The sequence below is a fragment of the Aotus nancymaae genome, unplaced genomic scaffold (genome assembly GCF_030222135.1).
Source record: "Aotus nancymaae isolate 86718 unplaced genomic scaffold, 86718_ANA_hifiasm-v0.15.2.pri h1tg000089l, whole genome shotgun sequence".
NCBI lineage: Eukaryota > Metazoa > Chordata > Mammalia > Primates > Aotidae > Aotus > Aotus nancymaae.
Genome location: NW_026988504.1, coordinates 8472287 through 8485731, shown reverse-complemented (window position 1 = coordinate 8485731; position 13445 = coordinate 8472287). Strand labels below are relative to the sequence as shown.

The following is a 13445-nucleotide window of genomic DNA, read 5'->3' as shown; positions in this document are numbered from 1 at the left end:
ACTAAGATATCTTCTGTAGCCAAATTTTAGTCTCAGTATTGTCCCATTGGCAGAAAAATGGCCATTTGGTTCCTATGTTCCTTTAAGGCACCTATTCTGTCTCCGATTAAGATGGTACTTAATTAGTAAGGGGATTTTAGAGTCCAGAAGTTAACCAGAACCATTTTTCTAAGGGTAAATGCTTTAGCCATAATAGCAAGATATAAAGTTCAATCTAGCACTCCTCCTCCCTTAAAGAGATCTTGCACAATTATATAGTTTTTCTTAAAATCCATTTTTTTTAGGGAGGCACACAGGTCACACAGTCTAGGAGGTCAGAGGGAAATAAAAGGCAAAAGACGAAGGCTGCTTGGGGAAGCATAACTAGACCCAAAAGTCTAGTTTTCCTGGTGCCATGGCTTGGAGGGTCATGCCTGCAGTCATGGGCAGCACATTTCAATGGGTGCCAGGATCCAGGAACCAGGGAAAGAAAATAGTTGGGGGAACACCCCCAACTATTTTCTTCTCCATCCTGGATCGCATACCAAAAAGAAGGATACTGAAAGAACATTTTATTCTCACTTCTCTTTCTAGGTGGCAGATCGTCTTCATGGCACTCCAAACTGGGTGACAGAAAGAGGCTTCGTCTAAAAAAATTAAGTTAGTCAATCACGTTAATAGAATAAAGAAGAAAAACTACATAATTATATAGATGAACAAAAAGCACTATCTAAAATCCATTACTTTTTATGATAAACTAGGAATTGAAAGGTGCCTATAAGCAGCCAGTTACAACCCATGGAAAAATCTTTCCTTTAAAATCAGGAAGAGGACAAATTGCTCAAAATCACTACGTTGATTCAACACTTCGATTAGCCTGCACAATACAACAAGAAAGAGAAATGATATGAGAATTAGAAAGAAAGAAACAAACCTCTAAATTATTATAAATGAATTTATTATCTACATGTAAAACTGAAAACAATTACTAAGATTTTTGGCAGAGTTGTTAAATATACATAATCAGTAAAGATCAATTGTTTACAAGCATGCAACGAATAACTTGAAAATGCAATAAAAGATACCATAAAATGAGAATAGAAACATAAATGCCCAGAATTAAATTTAACAAGCATATGAGCAAATTTTAAGGAGAAAATAATAGAATGTTATTAAAAGGCATTTTAAAAGCTCATAAATAATTAGAAATACATACCATGTTCATAGATAGAGAAATTATCATAAAGGTAAATTTCATACATTTATATTTAAAGTCTCAACAGTTTTTTTTTCTTCTTTTTTAGAATGTTGACCAGTTAATTCTAAAATTTCTGCAGAAGAGGAAATGGCCAATATTTGCAAAGCCATCCCCGATATCAAAGAACAATGTATAGTGACATGCCTTACCAGATACCAAGACATTTTAACACAGCTATAGTAGTTAAAACAATGTTGTGTTAGTTCCAAAATAAGCAATTAGGCAAATTCAACATAATAGAGTGGTTAGAAAAAGATCCAAGCATATATAGAAATAAATACGTGCCAGGGGTTGCACTGCAGAAATGGAAAAATGGGATAATGTTTATCCAAATGGAAGACAGAAAAATGGATTATTATCTCAGCCTGGAAACAAAAATCATTTAAAAATGGGCCAAGGACTTACCTGTGAAAGGGAATATCTTAAAAATTTTAGAAGAAAATATAGGAGAGTTTTTTTTAATTTGAGAGTATTCAAAATTTGTTAAACAAGATGAAAAAGTATAAACCATTAAGAAAAATAAATAATTTCTACATTAAAGTGAAAACCCTGTTTCTCAAAAGATATCATAAAGCTAGCCGGGCGCGGTGGCTCAAGCCTGTAATCCCAGCACTTTGGGAGGCCGAGGCGGGTGGATCACGAGGTCAAGAGATCGAGACCATCCTGGTCAACATGGTGAAACCCCGTCTCTACTAATACAAAAAATTAGCTGGGCATGGTGGCGCGTGCCTGTAATCCCAGCTACTCAGGAGGCTGAGGCAGGAGAATTGCCTGAACCCAGGAGGCAGAGGTTGCGGTGAGCCGAGATCGTGCCATTGCACTCCAGCCTGGGTAACAAGAGCGAAACTCCGTCTCAAAAAAAAAAAAAAAAAAAAAAAAAGATATCATAAAGCTAATAAACTAGGAAAGGATATGTGGAGCACAGGTAATTAACAAGAGACTTGCAAAGAAGTTCTACAAATCCGTAAGAAGAACACAATCAACAGAAAGTAGATGAAGATGAGAACAGGTGTTTCACAAAAGAGAAAATTCAAGTAACCAAAATACACATGAGAATGAGTTTAATATTAGTAAGCAGAGAAATTCAAATTAAAACAATGATATCATTTCATACTCATTAACTTGAAGAAATTTAGGAAGTCTGATAAGATTCGAGCAGTAGCACTGCTGATGAGGAGTGGAAATTGGTACAGGTACTTTGGAAAACAATTTGCAATTGCCTAGTAGAGCTGTTACACACATGCAGCAAAACCTAGCAATTATTCCCTTAGAACTATACTCTGGAAGACTCTTTTGGACAGATAAACTAGGAAATATGTTCAAAAATGTTCATATAATGTTATAAGTAATAGCAACAAAAAAAGAAGAGGAAAAGGAAGAAAAGGAGGAGGAAGAGAAAAAAGAAGAAGGAAAGGGGGAGGAGTAGGAGAAGTAGGCAGGAAGAAGAGGAAGAAACGAGGAGGAGAAAGAGGAAGGAGAAGAGGAGGAGGAAGAGGAAGGAGACGACAACAAAGGATGGAGAAAGATGAGGAGGAGGAAAACAACAAGCGCATAAAAAAGAGAAAGAGAAAGAAAAGAAACAACTTGAATGCTCACTCAAGAAAGAGGGATGCGAGAGTTATGGGATATTCATACAACATCAGAATGTAGATCAATGCAAAGAAGTGACACATCAATGCATCAACACATCAACATGGGCGAATCTCAAAAATAAAGTGTTGAATAATAAAATTCAACTGCTTAGGAATAAAAATGCGTAATACTGTTTACATAAAGTTCAAAAATAAACAAAGCTAAATAATATACCCTTTGGAAATCCATATGCATGTACGTGGCAAACCCCTTAAAACAAAATGATGAACGTAAAATTTGGAATGTGAGCCTTGTGTAGCGGTGCGTTCCTATAATCCCAGCTGCTCCAGAGGCTGAGACAGGACAATCACTTGAGCCCAGGAGTTCAAATCCAGTCTGGGTAACATAGTGAGACCCATCTGTATAAAAAATAAAATAAAATAAAATGTAGGATGTGGTTTTCTGAGAGAGAAAATAAACTGCATAAGAACAGAAAGGGGTTTGAGGCTTCATGAATATTACTGATGTCATATTATTAAACTGGATGGTGGACACACACTTGTTAAAGAGTATTCTTGGTTTAAAGTGCATGTATTCTTTTGTGTGTCTGATGCATCACCAAAAAAAACCTCCAAATCTTCTGCTAGAAACATGGATGTATTGGTCAGAAGGCCATTCCCATCCATAAGAGGGACTGTGTTGCCTGGCAGGGCATCGATGGGCATCTGACTCTGCCTCCCCACTGAGTTTCTCTGAGGCCTGTCCACCCACAAGACAGCCCCCAGCATGCTCAGGAGCAGGGGCAGCTCCAGGAGGATCAGGAGCAGGACATGGAGGCTGCTGAGCAGGGACCTGTGGGGACACGGTGAGTCACCTCCCCAGGGGAGGCCCTGGTGCCCTCCACCTTTCCCCTATTCCTAGTGCCAAGGTACTGTGGCCACACAAATCCACATAAAGACCAAACCTGGACATAGCGGCCGGACACGTAAGACGAATACTCCCTAATTATCAGTCTAAGAATTGTCTTGAGACAGGGCTGTGGGCTGAGGCAGGGCAGGGCCATAGCAGCAATGTGAGGGGACACCCAGGGACCTGGTAGAACCTGAATCCACAAGAATCTCCACCAAAGCCCTTCATGTGCAGAAGCACACCCTTCAGAGGTGCAGGCGATGACCTGGATGGATATCTGTTGAATGCCTGCTCCTTTCCTTATGGCATTTCCCATAAAGGCAGGAGCCCTGTCTTGTCCTCTTCACAGAGAAATTGGCACCTGCCCTGTGGCTGCAAACGTCAGCCTGTAAAATTCATGGTGGTTGAAGGAGTGAACAAAGGACCAGCTCAGCTCTCAGCTCTCAGCTCCTCAGAAGACTGGGATCATCAAACAAGATGAGACTCTGGCCAGAACTGCAAGGGAGAGAGGGCCGGGGCCACCGAAGCCCAGAGCAGCTGCCCCCTGCCCTGGCCTGGTCAGGTCCCGAGGCTTCCTTGCGGGATATTTGCCTCGCTCCTCCCTCTGCCTGGAGCCCTCTTCCTCCAGACCCCAGAGTACCCGGCTCCCAACCCTGCAGGTCTCCACGTTCATGTCCTCTGATCTGCAAGAACTTCCCCTGTCATGGTGTCCCAGATAATGTCCCCAACACCCTCCCACACACACTCTCCCCAAACCCAACAAATTTCTTTTCCCAGCATTCATCGCACTCTGGACGCGGTGTCTGTACGGGCAGACAAGGTCTACACTAGTGAGCAGGAGACTCAGTTAACTACCACACCAAGGAGTCATAGCCCTCAGTCCATTTCCGAATTTGCCCCAGTTAAAACCCACAGTCCCGGAATGAAGGAGAGGTCAGGTCCCCTTGAAGAAGGAGAAAGGGTAGGCCTGGTTACGCCACCACAATTCACACTGAGAATCTCCTACCAGCTCTAGCAGGAGCAGGAAGTGGGGGCTGCTGAGCAGGGAGCTGTGGGGACACGGTGACAGGCAGCGAGTCATCCCCCTTAACGGACTTAAAGACACTGGCCAGGATGTGTCTACCTGAAGGAGGGAATAGTCAGGTTTTGGGGGAACCCTGGATCCTGTTCTGCAGGGACCCCATTCCGAGAGACCCAGCATGGTGCTTGGTCCACTATTCCTAGCAAGCACCTGTGGAGATCAGGGAACAAAGGAGTTCTCACTCAGGTCTGACTTAGTGGGCCAAACCTACACATTGTCATTTCTTAACGCTTGACAGCACCATTGAATCGACACACTCAGCAAATGGAAGCAGCCACTTATTCTGAACTTCTGGACCCAGGGAGTGTGGGTCATGATGGTGGCAAAGGTGCAGGGGAGTCCAGGACCTGCCTCTCCCTGTGAAAACGGTGGAGGAAGCAATGCCAGGCTCCTGGAGAAATGAAAGGGAGCAGGGAGGGCATCCGGGCACTCAGAAGTGTTGGTGACAGCCCAAGGCTCAGCTGGGCAGGGTGTGCACATGAGACGTGGAGTCACAGCTCAGGGCGTCCGTGTCCATCAGGTTCACGCATGACACATGAGGATCAGACACAGGGAAAAGGCTGGAGGAGGCTCACAGAGGATCCCAGGAGATGCGGGGAGAGCAGCCCAGGAGGGATGGTCAGGAGGTCATTCCAGTCCCGCAGAGGGGCTCTGTCGCAGCGCAGGGCCTTGATGGACAGCTGATGCTACTGGTTCTCACCCTCCGGCCGACTCTGCCTGCTTCTCGAGCTTCTCTGAGGCCTGTTCACCCAAAGGACAGCACCCAGCATGCTCAGGAGCAGGGGCAGCTTCAGGAAGACCAGGAGCAGAAAGTGGGGGCTGCTGAGCAGGGAGCTGTGGAGACACGGGGACGGGCAGTGAGTCATCTCCCCAGGGGAGGCCCAGGTGCCCTCTACCATCCCCTGACCCTTGTGTCCGGATCCTGTGACCACAACCAGCCACATAAGGACCCACTCTGGACAGTCCATCCTCTCTCTGCACCATGGCCCCTGACCCTCAGCCTCAGATGTGCCCTTGACCTGAGGACTGTGACACAGGAAGGGCAGGAGCGTGAGAGGACGTGAGGTCACGCCAGGCATCCAGGCAGAGTCTGCGTCCAGGAGGCAGCTCTCTATCTCTGTGCTCCAGATGTAGGGTTACCCAGCTGGGGTACCAGAACCCACAAAAGGTTATTTGTGTGACTTTAGCTCTCCTGTACACAGCGTTTCCGGGAGGGCAGGGATGGGACCATTTTTTTCTTTCACAGTGAGTCTCCTGCCTGCCCTGAAACTCCAATAATCTGTCCTACAACTTCAGCGCTTGTTGAAGGAATGAACGAATGAACGGACAGCTCAGCTCTCAGACCCTCAGAGGACTGGGCTCATCAAACGGGATGAGACTCTGGCCAGCGCTGCGAGGGAGGCAGGGGACAGGGCCGGGGCCACCAGACCTCAGAGCATCTACTCCCTGCCCTGGCCTTGCCGGGTCCCGAGACTCCCTTGCAGGACATTTGCCTCGCTCCTCCCTCCGCCTGGATCCTTCTTCCTCCAGACCCCAGAGTGCCCAGCCCCCAAGCCTTCTGGTCTCCCCGCTCTTGTCCTCTAATCCTCAAATCCTCCTCTGATCATTGTCAGTGAAATAGCGACTCCAACACCCACACACACTCCCCAAACCCAACATTCCATTCATCCATTGCATTCATCACCCATCGCTGTATTTGTACATGAGCCTCTGTGCTGGCTCGTTCGACGCGTGAATTCACCCGGTAGAATTCAACTTCCACCCGAGCAGGACAGTGGCTGTTGGTTCCCTGCTGTGACCCAATCCCAACAGGAGCGACTGACACTTAACAGAACCTTCACAAGAGGTGTGGGAGGCGTGGACAAAGAAGGGACGGGAAGAAGGGAGACCCAAGCCCCCTACACATTACATGCAGTGGAGAGGCCACTGCATGACCCAGTCCTCTGCGCAGGCATCTTACCCAGGGTGTGGGCTGGGATCGGAGCTGTCCTCTCTGGTGGGGCTGGGCCAGATGTGCACAGGCAGCTTCGTGGAAGGACCCCAGGTGCCCATGGAGCTCTGAGGGCTGGAGGCTGTGGTTGTCAGGGCTGTGGGTGAAACACAGGTCAGCCTTGACGATGCCACATGGGTCTCCCCCTTGCTCTCACCTGTTCTGCTCCAATGTTCCCAGACAAGGTCACCAATGATGTGCTGGACAGATGCCCTGCGTCCAACATGCCCCATGGCCACACCCAGGCCTGACCAGGGTCCTGAGCCTCTCTCCCTGTTCCACCCGTAGGTACTGCAGAGCCAGGATGGCACTTCAGATATGAGGGTTGCTCTGCTCCCCAGTGGGAAGTCAGAGTCGGTGGCAAAGGCATGGGGCTCCAGCTTCCACTCCAGCCAGGGAGGGACAGGGTGACCTGGAGGAAGGTGGTGATGTTTGCTCTGTGAAGGGTGACCCGGAGTGACTGCGGAGCCAAGTCCCTGGGCATGACAGCAGCTGGAGAGAGGCCAGAAGTGAGGACAGGAAGTCAGCGGGGTCCTCCCTCAATGCTGGGACCAGAGTCCACTCAGCCCCACATGGCAGCCATGCCACGGCCCCACAAGGCTCCTGGACCACCCTCTTCAGGGAGGGAAGGCCTGGGAAGAAAGATCCAGAGAGGGGACACCCGGTGGAGCCTGGGTAGTGGCCCGTGGTGAAGACAGCTGGACAAGAGCCCTTTCCTCCTCCCCCGGCGCCCTCAGGAGGATCTTAGTTCCTCACTCCTAGACAGGAAGGCACGAAGGGCTCGGGAGAGACACGACGACCCAGGGAAATGGAGACCAAGAACAAGACGCTCAGAGGAACCCGGGATATTGTCGGAAGAAAACAATGGAGAAGCGACCACACTGAGGCCACTGGGTTTGAGTCTCATGAGACGGGGCAAGTCCTCTGAGGGAAGAATGATTGACAGGGCAGGGAAGAGCCTTCAGGTCCACGCCTGTCTCACGGCTCATTTCTATCCTCCTGTCCCTCTGCCTGAAGGGACAATTTCTGGGGTTTTCCTGGGTTCCCTCCCGTGGTAAAAGGTGCCAGAGAATGAGGGGGACACACAGGTAAGCCTGGGAGGCAGGACGAGGACCTAAGGAGCACAAGAACCCCACCCAGGGCTCTGGGGCTCCTTCCTGAGCCCTCCAGTGGCTGATGCGGGAGCTCCCAGGACAGGGCTGTGGGGCTGGGGCCTCAGGACGCTCCATCCATGCAGGTCCCAGGACAGGGGCAGCCCGGAGTGAGGGGAGCCAATGATCTGGGGGTCCCGTTCCCCATGGCAGGGAGCGAGTCAGACCCAGGCAGGACAGTGGGTGCCCCTGAGCGTGGACCTGGCCCTTGTCAGGATAGGGAGGCAGCAAGGACCCCAGAGTCAGGGGCAGCCCCACAGACCCCACCCAGGAAAGGGTCAGGCCTGAGGCTGTCAGGGAAGGCGCACAGAGGGGTCTCCAACTCAGGGCCAGTGTCTCCTGCAACACACACATGCAGGTGCACACACACAAAAACCACACCACACTCCTAGGCATGTACCCACACACAAAGACACACACACTCATCCACACAAGCGGCACACACAGTGTCCTGAGTCACTGACCCCCAGCCTCACACACTCCTGTCCCACTTCTTTCTTCAGGGACAGAATGAGCAGCCCTAGACTCAGGCAGGTCTGGCGCTGAGAACAGGAGGGGCTCACCTGGGAACACGGACACCTCAACATGGATGAAGAAATAAGGAAAGCCTCGGAACCATAGTAAATCCACCCCACACCAGTATGCGCCTGCGTCGTCCTCTGTAAGATTCTCCAGGGTCACTGTGAAGCTGAGGTTTGCAGGATGGTCCCTGATGGACACTCGGCCGTTCCTCACTTTTCCTGCTGACTCTCTGGTCTCCACAATCTTGTCACATGGGATAGTCCACAGTGCTCTGCACCAGTATTTGTTGAGAGGCCTGTGTTTCTCCTCATACTCACAGTGCACGCTCAGGGATCCCCCCAGGGGACCTGCCACAGTGAGGGGGCCGCTCAGAGTGAAACAGCCTGGAAAACACAAGCCCGAGTCCTGCCTCCTCCTCAGATGGGCCTGGCCAGGGGTGCCCTGGGGTCAGGGCTGTATGGACCCTGGGGGTGTGGAGGAGGCAGCGGCAGGCAGGCAGGCTTTGTCCACTCAGGAGCGAGGACTAAGGGTGAGAGGCTCCCTCTATGCAGAGGTGGGACGGGCATGGAAAGTTTTCATGGAGACTGGAAAGGGCAGGCTGGGAAAGTTCTGGGTGTTTGCAGGCCTGTGTGTGCATATGAGTGTGATAGTGTGTGTGATAGCCCCGGATAAAATTGGTGGAGAACTTTGGCAATGACAGTCACAGCATCACCTCTCACCTGGGGCTTCCTGTCTCTGGCACAGAGGAACAGGCCTCCCCCGTGCTGTGCCCTGCGGCCTGCTATCCCCTGGTGAGGCAGCTGCTGACCGCTACTGGATGCTCCTCTGCCCTCCTCCCTTCTCCCCGTCCCTGCTCCCCTCTATGGCTGCTACTCCACCGCCTGCCCCCCGCCCTACCCTCTCCCACTCAGGACAGATCTCCCGGAGTCCAGGGCCAGCCCACTCACCTGGGACAAGCAAGAGGAGCAGAGCTGAAGGCCGCCATGAGGCCCAGGCCCTGGCCGTCATTCCTGCAGCGTGGATGTCACCTGCAGCTGTGCAAGACCCCAGGAGGGGACAACGTAGAGCCTCCTCCCAGCAGATCTGAGCTTCGCTTCTGCTTTTCTTCTGCTCTCTGCTTCCTCGTCTAGCCCTGTCTCAGGTCTGAGGCTGGAGAGGGTCAGGGTGCAGGAAGGTAACAGGGAGAGCCGCCAGGGCTGGGGCTGGGGCTGACAGCTCTGGGATGGTGTTAGTGGCTCCTCTCAACCCCGAAGTCTGACAAAGTCCTGGGTCCCTTGGGTGGGAATGCATCCACTTCCGCACAGCCCACAGCTTCTGGTTTCAGTGTTACTCACACCCCAGAAGGGAGAGCCAAGCTGGGGCATTTCCTACCACGGCGGCTGCTCCACCGTCTGTGACATGTCACTTCCACGTCAGGATGGACAGTCCTGTGGTGGGAGGCTCAATCTGCCACCTCTTCAGCCTTAGAGGTGACTCTTAATCTTCAGCTAGGTCCCTGCAGAGAGCTCTGCCCTTAAGACCCCCAGCTCGTCTTCTGACCTCAGAAGTTGTCCTAAGACCCCCAGTTCGTCTTCTGGTCTCAGAAGTTACCATAATGAAGCCAGAAACCGTCTGCATGGCCCTTTTTGGTGCTGAGTCCCCAGCCAGGTTCTAATCCCACAGGCTTGGGGAGTTTTCTTCTTGTGCCTCTGCCCCCAGACCTAGACGCAGAGCAGCACCACCCCCTACCAAGACCCTCCTTTTCCATCTTGCATTCTTGACAAAATCCACAGTCCAGTGAGGATCAGGACAGAGAATCGAGAGCACAAGAGTCCAGAGACATGAAGACGCTGCAGTGGGACTGTGGGGATGATGGGAGGCTGCGACTGAGCCAGCACACACCCCAGGGCACACGGAGGGCGGTTTGGGGCCTGAGAGGACAGCTCGTCATGAGCAGCAGCTTCTGGTATCTGTCCTGGGTCCACTGTGATGGCCAGGCACCTCCCTAGGGAGCAGCCATAGGGGACGGGCCTTCCCTGCAGGCGGGGGCCCAGGTCTGCCCACACTCCGATTCCATGCCCCCACCTGCTTCCTTTCAGCAGGCTCCTCCAGTCTGGGATATTTATTTCCCCTGCCCGAAATCACCCCAGGGCCAGGTACCAGACAACTAGGCACCACTCCTGTATCCCAGTGCATCAGAATTATTCAAACTACGCACTCCAAAACCTGCTGTTTTCTTACCTTACCTTGCCTGTTGCTTCCTCTGAAAACCACAATCAAGGCTCCCACCCACATTTCCTCTCTCTCCCTCTGCCCCCTCACCCACCCTCATGCTTCCCCATGTGGCCCTACGTGGCACGGTGCACCTCCTGCTTCTAGGGATCTGTGAGTAGAAACTCATTTCTTCCTGACAGTCATTTCCATATCTGCATGCCTTACATATCTCGTTAAAACAAATCCAAGTCCGTTTCTTTGTTTTGTTTTGAGACAGGGTCTCGCTGGGTCACCCAGGCCAGAGTGCAGTGGTATGATCATAGGTCACTGCAGCCTCCATTTCCCAGGCTTAAGTGTTCCTCCTGCCTCAGCCTCTGAGAGGCTGGGACTACAGGTGCATGCCACCATGCCTGGCTAATTTTTTTTTTTAAGTAGGCATGAGGTCTTACTATGTTGCCCAGGCTGGTCTCGAACTCTGAGCTCAACCAATCTTCCTGTCTTAGCCTCATAAACTGCTGGCATTACAGATGTGAGCCAGCACACACAACCTCAGGTACATTTTTAAACGTGTCCTCAATACATTAATCTGGTCTCTGAAAAACTCTGAGGGGTCCCATCATATAACAGTAAACCAACTTAAACTGAACCAGTTGATGGTCCAATCACAGTTGTTTTTCTTGATATACTATCTTCATGAACACAGTCTCTGGCACTTGGTATGCTGCTCTTGGATGTGGGAGATGCGTTCTTTTCCATCCCCTTAAAGAAGGAAGAGGAGAAGTGCTTCCTATTTACTTGAGAAGAGTAATAGTACACATTTCTAATCGATCCAGAATTCTGTCAAGTCTTCTGCTCTGTCACAACATAGTTCAAAGGGACTTTGATTAGGCACTCCACAGCATGTCACGCTGGTCTATCTTATGGATGCTGGAAGAGCAGGAAGAAGCAAGTGCTGTAGGTGCTCTGGTAAGACACATCTGCACCAGAAGGAGGGAGATGAACCCTAGAGTTTCAGGGGTCCAGCCCATATGTGCCATCTTTAGCAGTCCATGCTCTGCATTCTTGTTTTGCATTTCAAGGCTCTAAGGAAAAAGCATGGTGCTTAACAGGCCTCTTTGAAACTCTTGGGAATACTGAATACTGCTTGGACTTATAGGTGACTTCAGCATCCACCCATTTTGAGTAGGGCCTGGCAGATCCAGGGAGAGGTAAAAGTGGCCCTGCCATTTGGGCCATAGGACCTAGTTGACTTCACAGTGCTAGATGTCTCAGTGGAAGATAAGAATGCCATGGGGCACCCCTGGCAAGCCTCAGTAGGAGCGGTGCAGGGCAGACGAGGGCATGTCATTTCAGCAGAGAACCACCCACCGTTCGGAGCCCCTAACACGCTGCTGTGCCAAAGTGGAGATAAACAACCCAAGCAACCTCATGACGCAGTGGCTCTGCCATTACCCAGCTCATGATGGGCGGCTCCAGCCACATGTCACTTGCAGTCTGAAGCTGCTCCCTCAGCTGTCACATGGATGGCTTTGTAAGGCATTCCCTATAATCCACTGTCAGGGGAGGAAGCAATCCAATATGATTTATGAGCAGATGAACTTGCAACAGTATGATTTCTTCCGTGCAGGATTCAAAAAACAACCAGGCCCTTGCTCAGCGCACTAAACAAGGGAATAATTACCCCAAGAAATGTCCAGATACTGTTTAACTCTGATAGCAGGGGAAAGACAGTTATGGGGTCAGGGAGAGGCATATAGGGGCTTCCAACGTCTTAATAATGATTGATTTCCTAGGCTGAATGGTGGGTACACATGTTTATTTTTAGTGCTTGCGCTATATAGATGCCTCATATACATACTCGTGTATGTGGTTTGTTTATTTATTTATTTATTTATTTACTTATATTTATGTATTTGAGACAGGGTCTCACTTTGTCACCCAGGCTAGAGCACAGTGGTGCAATCCCAGCTCAATGCAACCTCTACCTCCGGGGCTTAAGCAATCCTCCTATCTCAGCCTCCCAAGTATCTGGGACCACAGGCACACACCACCACACCTGGCCAATTTTTGTATTTTTTGTAGAGATGAGGTCCCACCGTGTTGCCCAGGCTGGTCTCAAACTCCTGGACTCAAGTGATCTCCCTGTCTTGGCCTCCCAAAGTGCTGGGATTACAGGTGTGAGCCACCGTATCCAGCCTACATTTTTATTTTAACTTTTATTTTTAACAAGTATCTGGCAATAAGATGGAAAGAAATATGAGGGTCAGGGTCAGAAGTCCTTTCTGTAGTCAGAGGGGTTGTGTCTCCAGGCAGGATACCAATGGCCATAGGGTGTTGTAAGTTCTCCCGTCCATAGCTCTGTCCAAGGAGTTCTCCAAGGCCTGCTTACCCAGAGGATGGCACCGAGTGTGCTCAGGAGCAGAGGCACCTTCAGGAGTAAGAGGAGCAGGAAGTAGACGTTGCTGGACCTGTAAGACAGAAAGAGTGACCGGCAGTGAGCTGCCTCCTCCGGGAAGTCCAGGCTCTGCCTCTCTCCTGCTTTTCTTCAAGATCTAGTCCTGTGCCTTCAAAACCCAACATCAGCATCAAGCCTGGTGGGTACTAGCGTCCGGTAGTCCCATGCTGAGGGTCACAGGCTCCTGACCTTCAGTTCGGAACTAACCTTGAGTGTCAGGACCCAACAGATGCAGGAAGGAGGTTGGTGAGGGATGGAGAAGAAGAGAGATATGGGAACCCAGGCAGGAACTGGCTCCACAAACAACTTCCTGAACAGATCCCTCAGCCACCGAG

General features: G+C 50.4%; 1 protein-coding gene across 1 annotated transcript; it reads right to left on the bottom strand.

Annotated features, from left to right (window-relative positions):
• Window positions 1-916: 916 nt before the first annotated feature.
• CD300C (CD300c molecule) lies at window positions 917-9822 on the bottom strand. Its single transcript, XM_012453776.3, has 4 exons — window positions 9410-9822; window positions 8504-8845; window positions 6760-6886; window positions 917-5633 (listed from the first exon to the last, which is right to left on the bottom strand). The coding sequence occupies exons 1-4, from the start codon at window positions 9468-9470 to the stop codon at window positions 5486-5488; spliced, it is 678 nt and encodes a 225-aa protein (XP_012309199.2). The 5' UTR covers window positions 9471-9822; the 3' UTR covers window positions 917-5485.
• Window positions 9823-13445: the final 3623 nt, after the last annotated feature.